The sequence below is a fragment of the Mastomys coucha genome, unplaced genomic scaffold, assembly GCF_008632895.1.
Source record: "Mastomys coucha isolate ucsf_1 unplaced genomic scaffold, UCSF_Mcou_1 pScaffold15, whole genome shotgun sequence".
In the NCBI taxonomy this organism is placed as follows: domain Eukaryota; kingdom Metazoa; phylum Chordata; class Mammalia; order Rodentia; family Muridae; genus Mastomys; species Mastomys coucha.
In genome coordinates this window covers 28,614,807-28,641,504 of record NW_022196897.1, presented here as the reverse complement: position 1 = coordinate 28,641,504, position 26,698 = coordinate 28,614,807, and the positions used below count along the sequence as shown (strand labels likewise).

At 38.0% G+C, this 26,698-nt stretch overlaps 1 protein-coding gene and 1 pseudogene across 7 annotated transcripts in view; one reads left to right on the top strand and one right to left on the bottom strand.

The window, feature by feature from the left end:
- Nucleotides 1–26,698, bottom strand: part of LOC116090126 — a 1,191,078-nt pseudogene that overhangs the window by 227,751 nt on the left and 936,629 nt on the right.
- The window catches only part of Lrp1b (LDL receptor related protein 1B), a 1,939,581-nt gene that overhangs the window by 1,548,947 nt on the left and 363,936 nt on the right, over nucleotides 1–26,698 (top strand). For all 7 annotated transcript variants that reach the window (XM_031370139.1, XM_031370141.1, XM_031370138.1 and 4 more), the window contains 2 exons: nucleotides 4,200–4,389; nucleotides 10,932–11,136. In XM_031370139.1, the coding sequence (XP_031225999.1) occupies nucleotides 4,200–4,389; nucleotides 10,932–11,136 (395 nt within the window). The remainder of the gene's footprint in view (nucleotides 1–4,199; nucleotides 4,390–10,931; nucleotides 11,137–26,698) is intronic.

Genomic DNA, 26,698 nt, shown 5'->3' with positions numbered 1-26,698 from the left:
TGATGTTGTGGACTCCATTTCTTTGTAGGATAGCCTACACTGTGTAAGAAATGTAGCTACGCATGCCAGAGGAAGCATGCCAGCTAGCTCAGATCCTATGTGTTGTTCTGCTTACTTGGGCTCCTGTCCTGTCTTCCATTTGTAAGCTGAAACAAATTCTTCCCTGACCAAATTGTTTCTGGTTATGGTGTTTATAACAGAAACAAAAGCAAACTAGAACAGAGAGAAATTTACACTCTGTCTGAAACTGTCCCGCAGTTTCATGAACTTGGGTTCTCTCAGAAGAGGACCAAAGGACCTGAAATATAGGGTTAGAGAACAAGAGAAACACAAAGCCAAGTTGTGCCCCAATCAAGGCTTCGTACTTTACTTAGGGTATTCAGAATATACATATATATATAAACTGAAACCAAGAATCTCTAGGTTGCATGATATTTGCATAAGACACTGCAGAAGAAGTCAGGCGCCAAGGTGCCAAGGTCCCCAGCAACTCGGAAGGTCTCCAGGTGGTAGGCTTGTCTGTATCTCAGGGTGAGTTTCCAGGTAGCTGCTCCAAGGAAGAACTGACAGTCTGTAGAGAGCTTTTGTCTTGGCTCCCCAGGTGGTAGACTCCAAGCAGAGAATGCCAGAGTCCAAAGGCTGAGCTGAAGGGGTGAGGTAGCTACACTCAAGCGAAGTCCTTTGAGAATTTGTTAAATGAATTATTGGTAGGTTATTAGTGTCAATTTTCCCACTACTAGTATATATATATGTATATATATATATTAATATATAATACATATTAATATATACTGATATATATGTAATGTTATATTCATTTATCTAATTTTTATTTTTCATATAACTATGTTCAAATATGGACATATGTATATCCATAAAACTGATTTTCCTGTTATATTTTATTGTTTATTAATTAACTTATTTATTTGCAGTCCACTCTATTCCCTTTTATAAAATCAACTCAGCCTTTTCTCTTATTCGTTAAAACAAACTGCTACACCTCAAATGGACAGAGAGGATTAGGACTACTTATTTATCAATGTGATGGCAAGTGTATGTGGTAAGGAAGGTATGTTTTCACTATGTACTCTGCCCAAACACAATTACTTACTGAGGTGAGAAACATGGGACTACTAGGACAGCCTTGTCATTTTCTTTTCTTAGTTATACCTTAATTTCCAACAAAATATAACTCTTTAACAATCTCCTGGACTTGATATTTACAGTCTGGGTGATGGAATAAATATCAATGTTATGCTAACTGTATAATTGCCTACCAGCATCAGCATCTCAAACTTCTTACACTGGCTGGTGGACCATTTTGGAAACTCATTGCTCAAATACATATAGGTATATGCTCAAATACATATAGGTATGTACATATGTAGATAGACACACACCATGTGACTCTGCAATGTTGAAAACATCCATAAGATTTTATTACATATTCAAATGATTGTGCTCAAGTGCATATACGCACTATACAACTCCACATTTTTGAGAAGCACTATAAGATATCATATGGAAACTCAATCTACTTTCATATTCTTTTTATATATTTTAATAGAATTCAATTTTGCATGCAAATTTTCTTCATGGGGAAGAAACGCATTACTGAAACCTTTGTAAAAATCTATTAGATCCCAGTTAGTTTAACTGCAAGTGTATTAATTAATTTTGTATTGCTGTGATAAAATACCATAACTGGGATAATTTAGAGAAGGAAGAGTTTGTTTTCCTTATAGTTCTTTCCATATAGATTAAGACTCCTTATGGACAGGAAGTGAGGTATGGTGCCTGGAACAGAAAGCTGTGGACTCCCATCTTAAACAGCAAATTTAAAACAGAAAAAGCAAACTGGGAATGGTGTGTTGTTTTTAAATCTCAAAATGTTTCCCAAGTGACATACTTACTCCAGCAAGACCACACTTGTTAAACTTTCCCAAACAGTAATTACTGGGATGTCAGGCAGTGGTGGTACATGCCTTTAATCCCAGCACTTGGGAGGCAGAGGCAGGTGGATTTCTGAGTTCGAGGCCAGCCTGGTCTACAGAGTTCCAGGACAGCCAGGGCTATTCAGAAAAAACCTGTCTCAAAAAGTCAAAAGTAAATAAATAAATAAATAAATAACAACTGGGGACTAAGCATTCAAATATCAGAGCCTATTGAGCACATTCTCATTTAAACCATCAGAGTTAAGTTTTCATATAAAAACAACTCAAAGAGAATGTCTGAACAGCACACATACTATGTTCTTCTATGCTCTGTATTTGTTACCCATAAGGGAGCATCTATCTCCTTTCATTTGAGAAGCAATATCTTCTCTCTTTCTTTTCTTTTCTTCTTTTTTTTTTTTTTAAACTGGCAAGAGAAAGAGGAAAGAGGACTTGCCAAGTCCCTGCACAGGGACATGAAGGAGGAAGGAAGTATAATTCGACTTGTTCTCAGATGGTCAGAGATGTGCCATTTCTCATTTTCCCCATAAATGCTAAAAGTCTACAAAGAGAACTTCATTACCAACAATGGGTAGTATATTTATCAATGATATACAATTACATAAATGCAGTAATGTAGCAGTAGGTTTGTAGTTAATACTTGAAGTTCCTTGAACAATTATCAACCACATACTCCCAACAGGTAACATGTGATTCACAGGAAATAACCTGCATAGATTTCCTTCATATGTGTTGTCTGGTCTTCTTCCCATTGTCTCTGGCCTAAGTTTCTGTACTAATTTTATGCTGATTGATTCCTACGTCAGGGGAGGCTATCATGGCAAATTGCTTGTTACACAATTTCCCTAGAGTCACACAAATTGAAACCAGTGGCTCATTTACTTGTTTCCATGTAGGTTTCTATTGAGAACAGATGTCTTTCATGCATTCCCAAAGGAGGTACCATTAAGAACAAGAAATTGGATACAGATAGATCTGGAGTAAAACTTTTGCTTTAATCATTTGAATCCATTGGAGATAAACTTCAGTTTCCATAGAAAAAGAAGCTAGAACTTTTAGAGGTTTTTTTATTCACAAAACAAAATGACATGTGAAAAACAGCTTCTATTTTGTAGCAGATAGAAGTGTTCAGCAGCACCAGCTATTTATTTAGATATTCCCATTTCATGTAGAAAATCTAAACAGGTGTCTAAAGATGGATCATATGTAAGAAACCTGACTCAAAAATCTTAATTGTTCATTTATTTGTACCCTTATGAAACATCAAAGACACTTGTGAAATGTAAAAGTAACCCTTAATATCCACCAGTGTTTGTGAGAATTCAGTACTTTTCTGAGAGATTCCTGGGTAGAAAAGCACAACGCTCCACATTGCAATTTCACATCTGGATGTGACTTGAGTATAGCTTTTGTTGTACTGGGCACAGGACAAAGAGTAACAGTGTAAGGATGTAATTGTACACAAAGGTGAATTCTGAGGATGGCTGAGCTGCTTCTCTGTTGCCCAGGTACTGGCATGTGGTGCTACAGCATTGATGCCATGATCACGTTATTTTTCAACCCATCATTCTTGTGTGTTAAATTCTGGACTGCTGGTTCTCTTTTTTGCATTTGTAATGTGTTTTAGAGACAAATTCATTTGAAATCATTGTGTTTTTAGACCAGATTGGTAAAACAGGATGAAGCAACTTGCTGTCTAGCTTAATCTAATATGTCTCTGATGACTGACAGAAGCAACTCAGGTGCCTATTTGATGGTAGTGTCAGTCTGATGTGTTCAGTTACACTTGAAATGTCTAGATCTGCAGCAGCATTGGAAAACTTACCACCATCAAACCTATGTGATCTTTCTGGCTAGTGATTTTCACAATGTTTTAAAATTTTATGTTCTATGTACTTATTAAAAATTAATTATTTGACACAAAATGGAATACCATCATTTTTCTATACCCAAGGGCAATAAGATATTTGTGGTTTTTATATCTGGATGAATAAGTATTTAATAACTTTTTAATACCTATTTCTCCCCACTATATACACGTTCAAATACTTACACATATCACCTTGAATATAACTTGTTATATGTCATAATATATTACTTATAGGAATCACATTTGTATTTTCAGTTCACAGAATTTATGGAGAAATGGTTGACAAAATAGGGTTTATACTCATCTTGAAAACTGTTTCTGTCAGAAGGCTTTTTAAAATAAAATGTGATTTATTGTCTACTTTCTTCCATCAGATGTGGGCTCTGTTGAGGGCCTCGCCTATCACAGAGCCTGGGATACTCTGTACTGGACCAGCTCCAGCACATCATCCATCACCAGGCACACAGTAGACCAGACTCAGCCCGGAGCGATTGACAGGGAAGCAGTCATCACCATGTCAGAGGATGACCACCCTCATGTGCTAGCTTTAGATGAATGCCAAAAGTAAGAGGGTATATTATTATAACTTCATTATAGTAAAGAGAATGGATTACTGTTTGTACTTTGCAGAGAACTAGCTTTAAATATTAAGATTTCTTCAAAATTACTTTCTATAAATCTTCTCCTTCTTCTCCTTCTCCTTCTTCTCCTTCTTCTTTTCCTTCTTCTCCTTCTTCTTCTTTTCCTCCTTCTTCCTCCTCCTCCTCCTCCTCCTCCTCTTCTTCTTCTTCTTCTTCTTCTTCTTCTTCTTCTTCTTCTTCTTCTTCTTCTTCTTCTTCTTCTTCTTCTCCTCCTTCTTTGGGAGCAGTGTGTGAATAATTAAAATACAGATTACTTAAATATTGGGTATTATCTTTGGATTAGGTTTGATAATAACTAGTATAAATAATGAATGTAAAAGTGCAGAAAATGATATGGTTCATAGAGTGCATTGATTTATTAATTTACAAAGAATTTATTACTTATGCCTAAATTAGTTTTTCCCATATTAACCAATTATCTCTATAACTTTGGATCAAAATAAAATCCAAAAGAAACTGAAAGAAAAAAAAAACAATGAAATAATTCCTGTGTACACCTGTCTTTTCAACTATATCCATTAGCTGGTACACTGTCCAGAAATTTAGATTAGTAGGGGTAAAAAATTTCCAACAGGAAGATATGCAAAAATAATTCTGAGGAAAAAAATGTAGAAAGAAATGGTAGAAGTGACTGATATTCATAAAGAACATCATTACAAGAAAACTGAAGCACAAGGCAGTTGGGTAGAAATACACCTCTCAAATTTCCCTCTGTTGTGGGGTGATAAAGATGTGAAAGAGAAAAATTGAAACTAATGCATATTCTCTCAGTCTTTTTGCCATTTTAAATTATAACATAATTAGGCCACTTTCTTTTCTGCTTCCTTTCCTTATTCTACCTCTTCCCATGTCTACTTCTTCCAACCCCTTTTAAGACCCCTGGGATCAATCAAATTTATAGCTTTATTTTCTTTATTGTATTTATATCACTCTCTGTCTTTTATCTCTCTGTTTCTCTATGTGTCTTTCTGTGTCTCTGACTCTATCTCTGTATCTCTTTGTGTCTATATGTCTCTATCTCTTTGTCTCTCCCTCCCTTCTCTCTCTCTCTCTCTCTCTCTCTCTCTCTCTCTCTCTCTGTGTGTGTGTGTGTGTGTGTTTTCAGATTTAGAGCTGACCTCTTTGTATGGGTTAACAACTAGGGAGCTGATCCCTAGGAGGGGCTAATCTCCCTCTTTATGCAAACATTCGTTGCTCATATTTTTTCAGTGAAGTTTTTCTCTTCCATGGCAGCATGTCTCTTGATATTATTATTGACCAGGTTTTGTTTATGCAGCCATTTCTAAAGAGGCAATCACACATCCATAGACTTTCTGGAACACTAGTTTTGCACTGTTTCTGATCCTTCCCCTGTGATGTTCTCTGAGTTATAGATGTGGGAGCTACCCTTCAAATGTATCCCCCTGGGGCTCAGTTCTTCACAATCTGTTGTCCCCTGCATTGTGCTCAGTAATAGTCTTCATTTTCTATAGAGGGAAGCTTCTATTATGAGAAGTTATTGTGTTTCTATCTACATATCTATTATCTCTCATCTATCTATCTCTCAATGGTCATGGAATAACATTTATAAATTTGTGAAGGGATTTTCCCAATCTATCAAGGAGATAATAGTTAATTCTCTTTTAAGACCCATGACCTACTAGTCTTATAAAATTAGCTAGGTTTCTAAAACCAGAAGTAATTTTCCTCATATTGATGGGCCTTCTTCAGTTCAATTACACAGTTTTTGGCTGCCACTGACGTATCAAGGTCACTATTGTACCTTTAGGGATATCTTATTTTTCTGAGCATTTTTGTGGCTTGTTGTTTCACACATGAGCGGTACTTCTAATTTCTTACCACCCTTGGCAGCATGTACTATAATTTCTGCCACTATAGAAGCTAGACTACAGTAAAGAGGCATTCAGGTTAGATTCTAATTTCTATGCCATAAGTATGTAGTTGCTTCACTAATATCAACATTCCTTCAAATTCTGAAAAGTGCACAAGAGTGATAGCAAGAGTGTATATATACTTTCGTGAGTTATTTGGACTTTCCTGGCCAACTGACCAACCACTGTAATGGAAATTTCTCATGACTGGTACTGGAGTTTTACTAGTCCAGAGTTTTTGTCATCTCAAGTGATATATATATATATATATACATATATATATACACATATGTATATACATATATGCATAACTATATATATATGTATACATATATATATATCCCCAGTTCTTTATTTCCTACTTCAAATAACCTGTATCATTCTCTCTACCAGAACCCCCCCATTCCTCCATGTTGCCTTTATACTTTCCTGCTTTCTGCCATTTCATTGGTGGTGTATACTCACATCTTAAGATTTGAAGCTAGGTACCATAGAAGAGAGAGAACCTCTGAGGTTTGTCTTTATATGTCTTGGTTATCTTCAATATAATATGTTCTAGGTCCTTATTTGGATGCAAACTTCATTTCAGTTTCTGTAGCTAAATAATATAAATATTCCATCATATCTATCTACCATGCTTCATTTACCCATTGATCCATCTTCTGAATGATATTAAGGTTGCTTCCATTCCTTGGCTGTAGTGAGTGAACAGTGCAACAATGAAGCAGGGTGAGCAAGTATCTGTGGAGTAAGAATTTAAGTCCTTTGGTTTTATACCAAGAAGTGGTATAGCTGGTTTACATGGTATATTTATTTTTAGTGTCTTGAAGATTCTCCACACTGATTTTTCACAAGGGCTATACCCGTTTGCAATACCACCAAAAGTAAATGAGGATTGCTCTTTCTCCCCCATCTCATCAGCAGTTGCTGGTAGTAATTTTATGAGCCATTCTGATGTGAGAGACATGAAATTGTTGAGTTGCTTGAGTTCACATTTGCATAATTGCTGCTCCGTTTTTAAACCTCAGCTGATTTTTCATTTGGTCACTCACTTCTTTGACTTTCCAGGTGTTTGAGTTAAGTATATAGTTTGGATATTAGTACCTAAAAAACATTCTCCCCTCGCCTGAGGCTTTCTTCAATCAATTGATTATTTTCTTAGCAGTAGAAAAGATTTTTAGTTTGAAGAGGTCTCACTTGACAAGTCTTACCAAATGGAACACATTCCAGGAAGTCCTTTCCTGTACCTAAATCTTGTAGGGCATTGTCTATGCTTTTTTTTTTTAAAATAGCAGTTTTAGTATTTCAGGTTTCAAATTGTGGTCTCTGATTGGAGATAATTTTGTGTAGGATGATGAATATGAATACAGTGTCACTATTTTATATGTACACATCCAATTTTTCCAATAATTGTTGATAATGGTGCCTTTTCTCTCATATGTTTTCTCCTCTTTGTCAAATAGTAGATGGTAATTTTCTATTTTCAGGCCTGTTCTGTTTTATTCAATTGACTTAGATGACTGTATTATTCCAGTACAATTTTGGTTTTATTACTATAGTTCTGTTATACATCTTGAAATCTAGAGTTGTAATCCTTTGAGTATTATCTTCGTTGTTGTTCAGGATTTCTTTCGCTATACGTTCTCTTTTCGGTTTCCATATGAACTTTAGGTCTTGTCTTTCTCTACTGATATATAAAGTATTGTAGAGATTTGATTAGAATTACATTGAATGTGTAAATTGATTGGTTGGAAAGGTTATTTTCAGAATATTAATTCTTCCAATCCACCAATACATGAGCATTTGATGTCTGTCTGTTTTTGAGTGTCTTTCTTAATCTCTGTCTTAAGTGGTTTAACATTTTCCTTGAAGGGGGTACTTTCCTTCACTGCTTACATTTATTCCAATGTAATTTGTTGTCTTTGATGTTATTTCAAATGATCTCTTTGTCGTATCTTTGGTGGTGGTGTGTAGAAAGGCCACTGGTGTTTGCAAATTAATTGTGTACCCTGCATCTTTGCTGAAGTTTTTTTTCCTAGAACTTTCCTGGTGAACTTTTCTAAATCTCTTGCATATAATACCGTATCATCTACAAATAAGAATAGTTTGATTTTTTTCTTTTTCCATTTGTATCACATTAATATCCACCCAGTCTTCCTTGAGTAAAATTGAAATAACTTTTCTCAAGCAGCTGAAAAAGATGAGGCATGAAACTTTTAACTACTGACCTCCATTCTTGGAGGGAAAGGGCTAGAAGCCTTGCTATCATAGAACTGTTTGTCAAAGTTCTTTGCAACAGAGGTTAGACTTAATACCCTAATTGAACATCATGTCATGATGAGCACAGTAATAATTGTTCTACAGTAAGAGTGAAAAATGGGTCAAAGGATTGAATACATTAATTAAAATAATCACAGGTAGATGACTCCTGCTACTACTTATAATAATTATCAATTGATGGCTGCTTCATCTGTTAAAATTAGGTATAAAATAGGCCAAGAACACTTTTATGTTGTAACTAGAAACCACACATTTGAATTATACACATCAAAGAGTTTCAACTGAACATTAAATAATTAAATTTTAAACATTAAAAGTAATTTTTAATCATCATCTGCATATCTATACTGATGACACATTTAAATACCTTTTGTTACCAGTTGACCAATACATATTTTAAAGAAAAATTAATAATCATAAATAATAGAATATTTGAATTCCAGACCTGACTCAGATACCACTAATTTGTGTAATCTTGGATTGCTCTAAATTGAATTTTTCATTCTCCATATTCTTGTCTGTCAGTTGAGAAAAGAAAAGAAAGGAAAATAGCTCCAAACTTTGAAAAGGAAGAACCTAGGAAAATATTGTAAGGGAATGGTGAACTTAATATCATATATTATGTGTCTAAATAAAAATGATTTAATTAACTAACCTTGCATCTTAAAAAAATAATTTATTGCTAGGAATGTTGATAATTTTATTTTTTGTTGCCTTTGCTCACTCACAGAACTCAACACTTCCCAATTTCTTAGAACTGAGGAAAAACAAATGTTATATTTTAACAGACACTAGAGATATGTGTGAGTTTTTTTAAATTAACAGCTAGAAATACTTGCTTTGATTTCAATATGGTACAGAAATTTATTTGAACAAAATTCTCTGGAACTTTCTTAGTAATATTGATGATCATAAACCTAGATTGGCTTTAGTTTTTATGTTGGAATATATAGACAATCTGGTTATAATTATAAAATACCACTTTAGTAGATTTTCTTGATTCCTATAGGCTAAACATGATTTTCTTTACAGATACATAGAGGATTCACACTTCTAGCTTACCCAACCCCTTTCATTTGCCTTTCTGTTCTGCATTTCCTTTTCTTTTTGGGATGTGGTGGTGCATCGAACTTTATTGATGGCATTCAAGAGAGTAGGTAGGGCTCCCTAGGCTTCTCCTGTTATTATGGGGTTCTGGAATGGATATTGTGAGGGAGATGCTCAGAGTTGGGGGCCAAGTTGGGTTGGAGACTCTTCAGCAACCAAAGCCTCTCTCTTGCTCTCAGTGTCCTTGCTGGGGTGGGTAGTCCAGGATTTCTTACTCCTTGGAGGCCATGAAGGCCTTGAGGTCCACTACCCTGTTGCTATAGCCATATTCTCTGTCATACCAGGAAAGGAGCTTTACAAAGTTGTCACTGAGAACAATGCCAGCCCTAGCATCAAAGGCAGAGGAGAAGTAGTTGTTGTTGAAGTCGGAGGAGACAACCTGGTCCTCAGTATAGCTCAAGATGCCCTTTAGTGGCCTCTCGGGTGCCTGCCTCACTACCTCCTTGATATCATACTTGGAAGGTTTCTCCCGGCGACGTCATGTCAGATCCACAATGGTTACATTGGAGCAAGGAACACGGAAGTCCATGCCAGTGAGATTCCCCGTTCAGCTCTGGGATAATCTTACCCCTTCGTAGCAACATATATCAGATAGCGTTGAAGAAAAGTCCTATATGCATGAAAAGAACTATTCAATGAAGATAAGGCTTAGAGGCTCTGGACCCTCCTGCTGAGCTCTAAGGACTTCCTCTCAGCACACTTGTACAGACATTAGTCTAACATCTGTATATAACAGATACTTTAGTTAATTGTTTGAAACACCCCAGAAATACTCTTAAATTTTATATATGTATATATATACATATATATATATAATTACAATAACATTGTATGAATAAAAACATAAAAACTATTGAAATATGGAAATCTGATCACTTTATTTCTCTGAAAAAGTAAGATTACAGTTTTGTTCTTGTTTAGTTACATAATTAATTATTCTTTATTATGCATCAGATTGCCTCTACATAATTAAAGTTGTATCTTAAGGCACATACAGGGCAATTGTATTTGTGTGACTCTGGGATTTTCAATAGAAACCAGGAAGCTATTTATGAAAAAAAATTATTCATTCTTTATTATTTAGACATCCATATGGTCATAGACTAAGAAGAAAATATTAAACAACTTCACATTGTTCTATCTCAACAGATGCTCTTATTCTTAATATTATTTTTCCAATTGTTCTTATAATTTTCACTTTAATCAGTTTAATGTTCTGGACGAATTGGAATGAACAACATCCCAGCATTATGAGAGCCACATTGACTGGAAAAAACGCACATGTGGTGGTCAGCACAGACATACTCACTCCAAATGGACTCACCATTGACCACCGTGCAGAAAAGCTGTATTTCTCAGATGGCAGCTTAGGAAAAATTGAAAGATGTGAATACGATGGATCACAACGACATGTAAGTTAATTGCATGTTTCAAAATTAGAGCTTTATATAATAATTTTCAAAATGTGTATTGTAAATTTTTCTAACATAAACCTATCAAGACATTTTAAAATATCTAATTGTATAAACTTATTTAATTGAATAATCTATTCAATACACAAACAGTCTGTGGATATATTGAAAACTTTATTAAGTACACTTGTTATTCTAAAGAAGATCTTTCATAACTTTTACTCTGGGAGACATAATGAATTTATTCCCAGTTTTAAATTGAACTGAACTTGAGTGGGATAAAGGAGAAAAGAGAAAATTGAGAAAAGAGTCATTATATGGATCTAAGTCACTTCCAAAGTTCTGAAAACGGGCAAATTGGACTGTGTTCCCAGATAATCTTATCATATCCATTGAGGGTTTTGTACCTTTTTTTATATTGCCACATGAAATGTTGGTAGAATAATAATTATGCTGTCTCCTGAATAAGCCTCACAGCAGGTACATAATCATGACATCCCAACATGTTCTTTATCTCTTCTAGAGGTGTTAACACTGGAGATTGTAAAAGTTCAGCATGTGAAGAGCTATTCCTAACTGGCTATACAGCTGGGGCAGTGTTTTCCCACCCACCACCCCAGGATCAGTCAGTAGTACAGAATTCCCATTTCTCAGCCTTTTGATGCCTTGAAGAAGATCTGAAATGGGAGAAAAATACCTTGTTAAAGGCCATATAATAAATGTTGGAAACTTTACAGACTAAATGGTCTATAGCTCCTTACAGTGCTGAGGCCGACAGAACATGGAAGAATTAGAATAGGCCCTGTTCATATAAAGCTTTATTTACAGAAAAACGCAAACCAACTGACCATAATTTAACTGTGGGTTTTTTTGTTTGTTTCTCAAAATAACAACTAGCTATGATATTCAGACTAGCAATAAAGTCATGGGTTCAAATAATACAAATAAAGCCTTAAGCTTTATAGTAGATGTGTGCACCATTCCTTCCCATAAAGCAAGGTATGAGTTCACGTAAAGATACTTGGTGTGCACTGGTTGAATTTCTTTTTTTTTCTTTTTTTTTCTTTTTTTTTCTTTTTGTTCTTTCTTTCTGTTTTTTTTCTTTTTCAAGACAGGGTTTCTCTGTGTAGCCCTGGCTGTCCTGGAACTCACTCTGTAGACCAGGCTGGCCTCGAACTCAGAAATCCGCCTGCCTCTGCCTCCCAAGTGCTGGGATTAAAGGTGTGCACTACCACAGCCCGGCTTGAATTTCTTGAAGAAGGAAGCAATGCACTGATTGACATTTTGGTACCTTGTATTCTCCAGTGGTGGCTTAAATTTCATTGATAGATGAGAGTTAACTGTTTATATAACATTGAAGTAATGAGATCAGCCTTTATGAGATTCAGTTTGTGTTAAAATCAGTAACCTTGATCAGAGAATCATACACCTAAATTCTTCATCTACCTCTTAAACTTAATGATCATTAGCTTAGGCAAACGGCTTAGTTCTTATAGACTGAAGTTTTGATATGTAAATATGTAATCTATTCCAAGTATTGTGAAGATTAAGTGGAATACAATATGAATTGTGAATGGAAATACTAATTAATACTGGAAAACATAACCAGGTAATGAACATACTCAGTGAATATTCTCAGAGTGAATCTATTTTCTGTAATGTCCTAATACAGAAAATGCTTTTGTAGCTCCTCAGAAAACCTTTCTCTTATCCCAGAGATGAGATTTGTATTTTTTGGTCTTATGCTCCCATTGTTACCCATGATGAGTACAATAATTGTGGGTGACCTAGAAAGAGTTTTGTCATATTAAAAACACTCACAGCTGTGACTGTAACCTTGCTTTCCTTGTTGATGTCTAGACCATGATTATTTCTGGCGTGGTCACAATATTGGGGGAAATTTTTCAAAATCAAGGTATTCTTTTTGTCTTAAAGATCGCATACTTGAGAACATTTAAATTAGTTATTCATTAATAAAAATAAATATATTGTGGGGCATATAATATACCTGTGCTCGTATGCAATGATTGGAGAGTGTATGATGTATTAAACATAGACCTTTTCTTCATTTGAAGGATATTCAAAAACCCTCTGTTCCAGTTATCCTAAATGTAAATAAGATATTGTTAGTGATAGACATTCCCTTAGAATAGCAGGCTGTTTTCTTCCTCTGACCCAATTCTGTATCCTTAAACAACTTTTCCCCAAGTTGTTACCTTCTTCAGCTTCTGTGCTCTGTCTCTCCGTAAGATCAGCTTGCTTATATTCCCCAAAGGAGAGTGATGGTGTGAGAGCTTTCCTCTACTTCCTTATTTCACTGAATATAATTCTTTCTCAATGTATTATCATTATTCCCTGTGATAGAATTTTTGTGACCAAATAGCATTTTAGAGTGATATGATTACCATATTTTCTTTAGCTGTTTACCAGTTGACACACTTAGGTACATAGGTTGATTCTCTCTCTTGGCTATGTGAAAACACTAACCATAGAGAGCACATACCATGCTGACAGAAGAATTTTATTCCCATTGAATATAGTAGTGAGATTGCTAGATCATTATTTGCTTTATTTGTATCTAATTTTAAAAGTTCTATATTATTTTCCACAGAGATTATACTAACATGCATCTCCAGCACAGTATAGAGGCATCTTCACCTATTGACATGGACACCAGCAAACACACACACACACACACACACACACACACACACACACACACACACATACACATTCAGTTACTCATACTGTCCTTTTGATAATAGGTGAGTTGGGATAATATGGTAACTCATTGTCATTTTGACTTACATTTTCTAGATCATTAACTATATCGCATGTTTCTTTGTATACTTCTTAGGTAATTTTGTCTGCTGAGAAACATCTGTTCAATTCTTTTGCTCATTTTTAATTGGAACAAATATTAACTATGGAGTTAGCCTTCTTATAAATTATGAATATGAACCCTGTTAGAGTTTACAAGTAACTCTTAATATTCTGTAGGTCAAATATTTATTCTGTTAATTTATTCCTTATCATGCAAAAAATATTGAACTTAAAGTAGTATCATTCATCTACTTTTGCCTGAATTCTTTTTTCTTTTTCTTTTTTTACTTTTATTTTCCTCTAATGTCTTTACTTTACTCCTTTCCTTAGCTGTCATGATTTCTACTTTTACAAACCCTTGTTTCAAAGACTGACTTTCAATAGGATGTAGGGAGGGAGCTGCTCGGCTGCATATGAAACCCCAACTCAGAAGCAGGTCATCTATGTATGGTTTATTGATAGGTTCCACACCTATGGCGATCTCTTTCCCAGCCGCACCCTGTCTCTCAGGACAAATGGCTCTCCAGACCAGACCCAGGTCTGGTCACCCAGTGGGGGTATGCACCCCATGCAAGGGGCCCAACGAGGGGACCCTCCAGGCGGGGACAGACCGGGACCCAGCTATCCAGGGCCAACAAAGGCTGCCTTATCGTTCTGCCTGGACAGGATTCTGGCTTAGTGGTGGTTCAGTCATAATCCCACAAGATGGTAGCTTCGCCCCATTGGCTCCTCAGCCAAGCACATACACCAAATGTCTGAACCTGCAGTTCCTCTCGTACCGAGCAGGATTACCATGGCAACAACATATCATCAGTACAGTAAAACTAACCTGTCTCACGACAGTCTAAACCAAGCTCACATTCCCTATTAGTGGGTGAACAATCCAACGCTTGGTGAATTCTACTTCACAATGATAGGAAGATCAAAAAGTGATGAAGGATAAAAATGTGACGTCACTATGAACTCTTAGCTACCACAAGACAGTTATCACTGTGGTAACATTTCTGACACCTCTTGCTTAAAAACCAAAAGGTCAGAAGGATCATGAGGCCCTGCTTTCAAGGTCTGTATTTGTACTGAAAATCAAGATAAAGGGAGCTTTTGCCCTTCTGCTCCACGAGAGATTTCTGTCTTTCCTGAGCTCACTTTAGGACACTTGCTTACCATTTGACAGTTATACCACCACAGTCAAACTCCCCACCTGGCACTGTCCCACGCATGGGGAAGGGCGCTTGGTGCCAGAAGCAAGAGCCTCTCTGTGATTCTCCTCACCATACCTCACTGGGTCACTGAAAAAACAATGAGAGTAGTTGGCCCATGAGGCAGACATACCCCACCCAGAACCCTCATGGGGAATGGGGTAGGGTTGCCAGGGGTGCCTGAATTCTTATTAAAAAAACACATGTCTTTAAAAATGTAAGGAAGTATTCTGTGTTTTAATCCAGCAGTTTTAGTCCATTTTGAGTCAATTTTGAATGCACTGAAAGAGAAGAAGCTTCTTGTGTTGGAATCAAGGCTCATATCCAAACAGACCATACCAGGCCAATGCAGTTCCACATGAGAGAGGTTTAGGGGAGGTGGCACAAAAAGGATGTGATGGAGATGAAGGGAGAGAGCGAAGCTCAAGAGTTTCCACCTTTTATTTAGTCTGTGATATAACTGCTTATAGGTAAAGGTAGAAGGTGAGCCAAATGGGTGTTGGGAATGTATGGCGATTGCTATGGCAACAGATTTGCGGGTCCCTGTCACCTATGAGTGACATCACTGTCATTGCTAGGTTCAGAGGAGATCTGCAAAGCTGGTTCCTAATACCAACATACCTCCCTTTTTCTTATCATAAAGAGAAGGAATAGGAGGGGAGGGAAAAGCTGATGGTGAAAAGGGAATAGAGGTTTCATGTCTCTGAAACTGCTTCCTGCTGTCTAGGGTGTTGTCAATTTTGGGGTGTAGCTGACTCTTGCCAGAGGGTCCACTTGGTAAATGTTCACATCAGGTTCCTCTGTGGATAGTGGCTCCTATGTGGACAACAGCTGGTAATCCTGTAACAGAAACTGATTAATAGTATGGTTAGAAATTTTTTATATTTGTTGTTGAAGGAATATAGAAACAAGATTAATGAGGCAGGGAGCAAATAATAATGTCAGGAAGATGACTAGTAAAGGTGTTACAAAAGGGAATATCTACTTCCATATAGGGTTTTCAAAAATCCAGGAATTGGAGGCCTCATGTACCTTGAAATTCTGCATGTGTAATTGTAGCTCCTGGATTTTATTTCTCACTATCCTGTATTGGTTGACATAGAAACAGCATTCTTCTTGTAGGAACAGGCAAAGACAACGCTCTTTAGTTGTCAGGATATCTAGCATCACAGCTGCCAAAGAATCCAATGATCTGTTTCTGGATTGTAAGCTTGATACCTGAAAACCAGTATCGAGCTCAGAAGTGAATTTACTATTATTGGGTTATGGAAGTCTTACCCCTGCAATTGTACTGGTACCTATGGCTTTTCCCACAGTGACCAAGAGTAGCATGGCCTGGACCATCCTCCTATGTTGGGTAGCTATCGTATCTACAACTGCAATTGGCAGGGACTCATTGCCCTGGATTACTCCTAGTTCAGGGAAAAGGAGTAACAACATGCCAGCTCCTGACCAGCTGGTGGGTAGGTGATGATATACCTGAGTGCCACAAAGAACTGGCATGTTTTAGACTGAAGCACATTGTGGCAGAGATGAGCTGTGGTTCTATTTCAGTCTATGGAGCTTAGTGTTCCTACAGAACATGTCATGGAGGTCTTAAAACAGTTTGCCATGCCAAAAAGAGGAATAGAGGAAAGGTATGAAATCACGGCAACATCAGAGTCAGGGAATCGGACAAAAGGTGAGGTAAGGTTGATGTGTTAGAACAGTGGCTCAAGTCAGGACACACCATACACTAAGCCCAAACAGTTCCACAAGTCAGATGTTTAACTGAGAAGGAGAGAGAGGTTAGTAGTGGAAAGAGAAGAGGGGGAGAGAGAAAGAGGGAGGAGCGTTCCCCATATATATATGCATGTAGTAACATAGTAGCCACAGGTAAAAGTGGGAGGTGAGCCCAATGGATTCTGGGAATATGGCAGTTGTTGGCCTGGCAACAGGTCTGTGAGGCCCACCGATATGATGTCACGGGCTTCGGAGGCCCTGATGCTAACAAAGGTTACTTGGCAGTATCACTGGAGAGGCTGTAAGTGGCAATTGAGAGCTAGTTCCAGGGGGTACACATAACCAGCAGTCTTTAAAGCGACCAGGTCAGTGACATTAAGGAGTTGGTATGCCAAGGTAAAGGTCTGAAGCAAAAGGTGACATGACAAGTAATTGCCATTTATGAGGGGTGGTGTCAAAGAGGTAAAGACCTCAGAGGAGTGTTTGATAACTTCCCCTACTATTCTGATATCTAGAGGTTGGGCAATTGAGACATATTTTCTCTGGATGCATATAAGTACTTACTGGAGACCTAGCTTGATTTTTATGGTAGAGCTTGTAAGATCCAAGTAAATAGGGACATCTCAGAAAAACACCAGGATGCCAGGAATGTCCTTAGTAAGATAAGCTGGGGAACTTTAGGAAGGTAGGGGAGGAACTCTCCAGAAGGGAAAAGCTAATTAACATTCCTCAGATCACAGGGTGAGAAACAACCTGTGGGTTGGGGCACATTCTGCAGGGTGGACCTTTGCCCACCTTCAGACAAGGGAAGTCCTTGCCACCTCATTCCCTAAAGACAAATCAGTTTAAAAAGTCATAATGTTCTACCAATCACATTGTATCTAATGGCTGCTGCCCTGAAAATTGTGTAAAAACTCACTGAACAAGCTGTGCAGGGTTGCCTCCTTTCCTTAGGGTCTGGGATGGCCCCAGTGCATTGGAACAAAAATCCTCATGCTCTTTGCATCGATCAGGCTCCATGTGATTCACTCAGGGGGTCTCCAGTAAGCTAAGGCTCGACAGGGTCTTACAAGCTTACCAACAACTCCTGTTTCCCACCTGGGATTCTGTGGGTCTTGTAGAAAAGGAGTGTCTTACATTGTTGGTAGAAGAGGTGATTGGTCCATGGTCATAGCATATGAATCTGACGAGACCAACATGGGCAGCCCCCATATTCATCTAGTCATTTTTTACAATCACCTTTTGTCTGGTCAAAGAGAAAGCAAGTAAAGAGATAATAATATTTAAATGGGATAACAGATATAGAGATGACAGCAATTTGGATCTAATCCTGGCATCCAGCTATGGAGCAGTTTCCTGAGCCTATTTGGAAATACTGTTACCTGTTGGGGTTTCTTGGACTTCAAATCTCCATATATAAGGGCTACCCTGGATGGAAATGAAAAGCAGGAGGAGTATGAGAAGCCCATGTCTAACCCAGTGAGGTCAAGGGAAGCTGCAGAAGTGGAGTTTCATTTTATGGGATTAGGGACAAGGTGGGTGGTCTCTGATGAAGCCAGCTCAGTCATTCCACAGGGCCTTGAGCACAGGAGTGGGGACTGAAAAGGAAAAGACAATTAGACAAACATTATAACATGACTCCAACCAGTGCTGAGGCTGAAGCAGCTTTAAGTTTTCCAGCCAGCCATTCTACCATTCTAGGTACTAGCAGAGAATAGGGTCAGCTCTCAGATCAAAGACAAAGTGATTAAACAAGGCAAAGAACAAAGAGATCACACCAGTAATCTCACAAAGCAGTAAGCAGAGTCCCCAAGTCACTGGGTCTGAGGGCTTATAAGGATTAGCAACACAAAAGGGAAGTCTCACATTCCTTGGCTGTGTTCACCTTTTTCCTTGCATCAGCCCAAATGTGAATATTCTTATCTGTTCCTACTTCTTCCACCAGAGCCCAGTGACAAGCACTTGCTAAATTTCTATAAGCAGCAAGTTGCTATAAGCGGCAGCAGCAAAAGCTCTTCACAGGTCTGATGTTTTTTTGGAGTTTAACAAAAAGCACTGTCCTGTTAGGGTCAATGTGTATGGAGAAGTTTTAGTTGGAGGGATGAAAGGTTTGAGGTGAGAAAGGTGGACCCAATGAGAGAGTCCCTTGAGTTTAGCAGTTGTAGGGGTCATGAGAATTACCTTAAAAGGGCCTTGCCATTTAGGAGACAGGGGTGAGGGCTGATGGTCTGGAGAGGATAGAAGGACTTGGTCTCCAATGTTGACAGACAGTGGACAGGGGACAAGGTGTGGCTGCAATAGATGGTTGTCAGCAATATTCCATAGGAGGTGGCAAAGTAATGGCGTGAGTAGATGGTCTGAGAGGGGAGAGCATTTAGGTGAAAGACCAGAAGTTAGGACCAGAAGTCCATACATGAATTCAAAGAGCTCATAGCCTGAAAAGAGCCAGAGGTAGGCGTTTTACCCAATGGAGGTGAAGTTCCTGTTACAGCTTGACTAGAGTGGTTTTTAAAGAGCAGTTGGTTATTTTTACCTTACCTGAAGATTGAGGGTAGTAGGGAATATGAAAATGCTAGGGGATTTCTAGGGCCGTAGACAAATTTGAGAAATTTAGGAAGTAAATTCAGGACCACTGTCTGACTGGAGGGAGGCTGGGACAACAAATTGGGGGGAGGGGCAAGGGGTGATCTCTTGGAGGCTAGGGCTTAATGCGGCTTCATATAAGTGATAAGAAAGGAGGTAAAAGGAAGGAACCCAGGAACATAAAAAAGTAGCTATTCCTAGGAATGATAAAATCTCTTCCTTTGTAAAAAGAACAGTTAGAGACTAAATAGGATTCTTTCTATCCAAGGTAATAGCTTTGTGGTTTGGGGTAATTTTTAGTCACAAATAGGTAACATAAGGAGTGGACAGTTGCATTTTAGAAGGTGACTCTGTAGCCTTGACTGGAAAGGAAATTTAGAAGAGCAGATGTGTCAACTTGGCAAATTTTTAGAGAGGAGCTACAGAGAAGGGTGCCATCTATATTAAGCACAATCTTATATATAGGGAGAGACAGAGACAGTAAGTCAGAAGGCAAGGCCTAACCAGATAGGCTTGGGCTGTCCCAGAATCCCTGAGGTAAAATAGTCCAGGTATGTTGGGTAGAGAAGGATATCAGAATCTGTCCCGGTAAAGGCAAATACATTGAGGCTGGGGGTCTAGAGGGGTAGAGAAAAACAAATCCTTGAGATCTAGGATTGAAAAATTGGAAGTCCCTGAGGGGATAGTGGAAAGAAGTGTGTAAGGGCTAGCCACAATAGGATGAAGAGGAACCTCTATTTGGCTTCTTAACTGCTAGAATAGGGGAGTTAAAGGGGAAAGATGTAGGATGAAGAAGTTTTTTCCTTAAGAGGTCAGAAAATCTAGGCTTATGTCCCCTGAGGCTCTGAAGAGAGAGGGGTTATTGACCTTAGGTTGTGTACCTGGTAGAGTCCAGTAATTGGGTGACAACAGGAGAATGATGTTTACCAACAGAGGGGTTCTGGACATCGGGGTCTATCTGAGAAGCTGGTAAAGGAGACAACACGTTGTTAGTATTAGTAGGTTGGCTAGAAGATAGAGCAGAGGGGCTGCTGGTGTACTCTCCTACTGAGTACACACAAGGCAGCCCAACTAAGGTAAATAATTCCAAAGGCAGGCAACCAAGTCAGAGACAGTCCCCACTGCAATTGTTAGGAGAAACTGCCAGGGGTGGGAGGGGCAGTCCTGGTGGATCACCCTTTCTGAGGCAGGGAAAGAGCATCAGAGTGGGTAAAAGTTATATAGTCTTATGAGAAATTTAGGGTTGCTGAATAATGATAAAATGTTCTTTCTATCTCAATTACCTTTTCATTATTGGTTATTTTATTTACTTACATTTCAAATGTTACCATCCTTCCCTTCCACAAGCCCCCTATCCCATACCCCCTCCTGCTGCTTCTACAACGGTGCTTCCCCACCTACCCACCCACTTCTCACCACTCTAGAATTTCCCTATGTTTGGGCATGGAGCCTCCACAGGACCAAGGACCTCCCATTGATGCCAGATCTCAATTCTGAGATCAAATTATACTTTGCCTCAGTAGCTGACTTGCATTCTGAGTTCTTCCTAGGCAAGAAACTGTTTAGCACCTCATCCTAAAACAGCAGGAGACTAGGTTAAGTAGCCTTTCTTCTATCTCTGCAGGAATTGCTGTGCTCTAACTTTCAGCCTGCTAGTTGAAGTCACCGGAAGGGAAAAGGACACTTTGAAAAATGACTTTAGCCATTTATTTCTGAGTTGTAAAAAAGTTTCCTGTGAGAGCATTCTTAAGAAAAGGGTCTTGCAAGAAAAGGAGCGTAAGTGGGAGTCTAACAAAAAGGTGAATAAACTGGGTGTAAGAAAAGCAGGATAAGGAGTGTTAAGAAGAGATAATAAGAGAAGAGAGGCGATAAGGAGAATAATGCTAACAAAAGCCAGACAAGGAGAATTCTAGGAAAATGGGGATAAGGGGGGTGGGATCTTCTTTGTTATCAGCACTTATACATCTTTCAGAATACATGATCACATGGTCACATGGTAAAAAGTTCATCACAAATTTATCCATAGATTCAAATCATAAGACGAATAAGAAGTTTACTGAAAAAAATGTTTGCATGCATACCAGTTAGGAGTAATTATCTGGCTAAATATTTATCACCTATAATAGGTCCACAGGTTCATAGAGAATTAAAAAACATAATTATGTTATTAATGAAGTTTTGTATAGATACACTCAATCAATATTTTATTGAAAGACTAAATTTAGAAATTTAGAAAAAGCATGTTAATGGAAATGCATTAATGTATAACCTTTACTTAAAGAAGGCATAGGAAGTCTCTGTAACGAGCCAGGAATGTGGACTGGCCAGTTCCAGGAACAGAATAGCAGTCAGTCATTAAGATAACATTGCCCAGAATAAGGTACAGGACAGTGGTCAGTCATTAAGCATTAAGAAGATAGCGTTGACCAAACCACATTCCTCTAGACAATAAGTGTGCAGGACGACTTCCTTGTGACCTGATTCAACCAGGGGTTGGGTCCCTTTGGAATTTTCCACTGTTTTTATGTTATGTTTCCTTGGTAACTCTCTCACTCCCCCCCCCCAGTTTGTGGTTTTTCCCTCTAAATACCCCCTCACTTCTTGTGTTCGGGATCGAACTCCTCTGGTCTGTATGGTCACGAGATCGACCCTGGTACCAGCCTATCCCAAATAAACCTCATGTGATTGCAGCAAGTTTGGTCTCTCGTGAGTTATTGGGTGGTTGTGTTTTCCCGAGACTTGAGTGAGGGTCTCTCGAGTTCTGGAGGTCTTTCATTATCTTCTGTCTTAGTTCCTATAACAAATCATCAATTCCCTTTTATGACCTTTGGTTAATGCTTTTATAACCTTTTGGAATGTGCTCTGAGTAGTTCAATGCCTGCTTATTATCTCAGAAGCAATTAATTCGTGACATTAATGACTGGCAGAGTTCTCATCCACAGTTTAGACTATCAGAAAGGGTTGAATAGCAATGTTACTAAAAGAGCTTAATAATTACTATAAATTTAGGAATTCTTCTTGGATTATCATTAAGGGTTAAAAAATCATCTATTTGTCTATATAGCACCACTACAAGATAGTAAGTCTTCCTTGTTTTGCAGAGATCTGCTCAAAGGTGTGGGCTAATACCTAGTGATTGTTTTATTTGTTTAATAATAACAGGAAAAAACATATTAATAGCAGAAATCTTTCCTAAAATGAATTTTTCCTGGGCCATTCCTATCAAAGGAAACCCATCCCATTGTGGGTTCTTAATCCAAGGCAGACCATTTCAGAAAGATCACCTGCTAGTTATTAGCTAGTTATTAGTTATTATTCACATGACAGCTAACCACGTGAAGATCAAGTTCCATATCTACCACATAAATATAGTGTGCCTAGGTGCAGCCCATGCATTTTCTTTGGTTGGTGGTTCAACCTCTATGAGCCCTCATGGGCCCAGGTATTCTTGTGGTATCCATGACCCCTCTGGGTCCCTCAATCCTTCACTACTCTCTTCCACAACTTTATGAGCTCCACCTACTGAGGAGTGACAGTAAGAGTTTTTTGAGAAAGTAAGGGGGGGCGGGGACTTTTCCATTTGTCACTTGGTGTTTACATTGACTGTATACATGGATGTGTAGGGAAACAAATCTAGGTTTCAGTAATGAGTAGAGGTAAGAATGGGGGGGGGGTGATGCTGCAAAGAAAGGCAGGAAGGTTTCCTAAGAAGTTGGCATAGGCTATGCCATTGAAGAATTGAGATATGAAAAAAAAGAAAAAGAAAAAGAAAAAAAAAGAAAAAGCCTGTAACCTGAGGAGAGTCTGGGTAAAGTGTACCCTGTAAAACATGTTGGATACGTTCAATAAAGTGCCCAGTGAAGGTTCTATGCCCCAGTGTAGGGGAATGCCAGGCCCAGTAAGCAGGAGGGGGTGGAATGGTGAGCAGGGGGAGGGGAGAGGGAACAGGGGATTTATTTTATTTTATTTTATTTTATTTTTGGAGTGGAACCTGGGAAAGGAAATACTGTAAATAAGAAAACATCTAATAAAAAAAGTGGTTATTATTGGGATGTGTCATGGAATTTATCTGACAATTTGAAGAAAGGAAATGTCCTATAGGTCTGAATTTCAGGACAAGAAATAGGCAGTAGATGGGTAGAAAATGAGTAGGCATCTGAAGGTTGGTAATGGAAAAAGGATCTTGGACAGTTAAGGTTTAAAGGTAAGTCTTCCCAAGTGCAGAGAAGAGCCAAACTGCCAGAGAATACTGAGTTCATGTAAACACGCAATCCAGGAAAATAGAAGGATTAGTGGTGTATAAGAGACAAATAACTGAGTTTGATCAAAGATATCCCTCTACAAATACAAGCTGAGAGATGGAGAAAACTGAAGAAACAGAGTACTCAAGAGCATTATATTTTAGCAATGGTTGGTAGTTTTGAGAGACACAGAGAAACTGGTCCAAAGGATTTACATGTGAATTGTGGACACTTGTTTACTTCAGAGATACTTGACAGGTCAGAGTAGCTCCAGGTGTCCTTGGTTATATTTGGAAGTTTGCACTTGTTACATTCGAAGTATAAAGTGGCAAAGTCACCTGAAGGATTTTAGGGTTGAGGTCTACAGCCTTTGAACTTATAGCAATATAGCCATCTAGAGATGTCTTTTACCTTTGCTATAGCTGTGATTACTTGATGATGTCCATATCTATTTTGTCTGTAAGGGTAAGGAAGATGATAAAGGTAAATAACATTGTCTAGATGGATATGTAAACAGACTACAGGATGTGGTTTAGTTGTAGACATATCTTTGGTAATGAGAGATTTTAGAGTGTGAGTGGTGTCGTGTAAGGACTCACCAATACATTAGGAAAGGGAGATGAGGAAAACAAAATAAACAACCTCTCACCATGGAAACTAGTGTGTCAAGGTATGTCACACAGGGAACCTACTTGCCCAAACAGCTTTACTTGCAAATATCCATTCCAATGAGTCATTGGTATGATTCAGGGTCTCTGGTTTCTACCACATCAGAAAAAGTATATATCCTATCAGTGCTCTGTGTCAGGGAGATATAATCCTGTAGATTTGGTTCTGCAAGACCAGTATCTTCAAGCACTCCAGCAGTTCATAGATGATAAATGTTGGGATGAGCCAACTCTAATACCTGAATCTGGTACTGAGCACTGAGCTGGTAGCTCAGTTTGTCAGCCTGCTGGGTCTTTCACACCCTTGCCATAAGAGACAGTTCTCTCAGCATCGTTCTTTTTTTTCTAATGAGAAGCAAAAAGGATATGGATCCAAATAAGAAGGAGGGCACAGAGGAACTGGGAGGAGTTGGGAGAGGGGACAGCATAATCAGAATATATTGTGTCAAAAAACCAAATATACAAAAATGATTTTCAATTAAATAACAAAAAAGGATTAGCTAAGACTCCAAGTATGGGATCTAGCTATCAAATAAACTTATTAATCCTCCAAAATAATGTAGGTTTAATTTTTGGTTTTGCTTTCATTTTGATGTTTCTTAGAATAAAACATTAAATATTTGATCTATTCTTTAGAAAGATACAGTTATACCCTGACCAAAGTAAGTTAAATTAAGTAGGGGTTTTCTGAATCTTAGAGAAAGACACCTGATATCCATGGTCAACTCTACCATTAAGGAGGGTAAAGGTATGTTGTAGGGACATGTCACAAGAGTTCTTATAGAGAAAGAAGCCATCTCTGTTTGAGTAGTAATTTAGTGGAGAGTTCTTGAGATATAATGTATCATAAACATAGTTTTTGCCAAAGAAATGAGTACCATCATGAAATCCTTAGGGAAGTATTGTCCAGATTAGCAGTGTGATCGTATGAATATAAGTCTCTGTCCAGATAAATGTTTAAAGGAAAAGTGTAAAAGATAAATGACAAGAAATTTAAAGGAATATAGAAAGAAAAGTATATGAGAACTGTGAGAATATGAGGCAGAAGGATGAATCTGGGATGTGTTTAAGTGGAGCAGCAGGTAGATGGGATATGATAGGTCAGTTACTAAGTAAGTGGTAGAATACCTAACTTTTCAACAGCCAAAATTAATGTGGAAAGAATAGATCATAAAATTTGACTTTTGAGAAGTCAGATAATGATATTCTTCAGTCTCTCAAATTACATAGGGTGAGTAGACATTAATTCTTACACACAAAGGCTGAGGGATTGCATACACTACTTAGTATAAGAGTATGTTGCATAATAACAGTTGAGAGGGTGTATATAAGACACAAGAATATACAGGTGGTAGGAGAATAGTACGAGAGACCTCAGAAAGGGGTAAACTTATATTTAAAAATAGGAGGAATTGGTTTGCTTCTTTAGGGCCTCGTGAATAAAGATAACCAATAGATACATGTAACTTTTCTAGAATGGAATGTCCTACAAGAAGGGCCATATAACTAAGTATAACTGGGAAATGAAGAAAAGAGGAAAGGAATACAGAAACATATTGAACAGTTATGGGTTAGTCTGCATGGATTTAATAGAGTAAGTTCTGCTCCATATTAGAGACAGAGAAAGGCAGAGACAGAGACAGAGGCAGAGACAGAGAGACAAAAAGAGACAGAGAGGAGCTCACATAAAGCAAATTTTAGTATAACTGAATATTTCCTTCTCATATCTACGAGGCATGAAATAGATTGACATCTTTAACCTATAGTTCTTGTTACTATAACCTATAGTTTTTGTTACTGTGATAAACACTATGGTTTTCCTTTTGTTGTTGTTGTTAAAGATTTGCTTATACTATGTATGTGAGTATATTGTTGCTATCTATAAAAACACTAGAAGAGGGCAGACCTGATTACAGATGGTTCTGAGCCAAAATGTGGTTGCTGGGAATTGAATTGAGTTCTTCTGGAAGATCAGTCAGCACTCTTAACCACTGAGTCATCTCTCCAGCCCACATGGGATTATTTTAATTTATACTTCCAGGTAGAATTATGGAGATAGTCCAGGAACTAAAATAGAAGCAGAAGTGGCAAGCATGGAGGTTATCTAGATGTGTTGAGCAACCATGTGTGGAAAGTTATTATTGGCTTGCTTTCTCTAGCACATGATCTGCCATCTCATGTAATACAGGATCATATGCTCAGGAGTAAAACCACCAACAGTGAAGAAGTGACCTTCCTATCAAATAGCCATAAAAACGTGCCACACAAACACATCCACATGACAATTTGATAGAAGCAGTTCCTCATTTGAGGTTTCCTTCTTCCC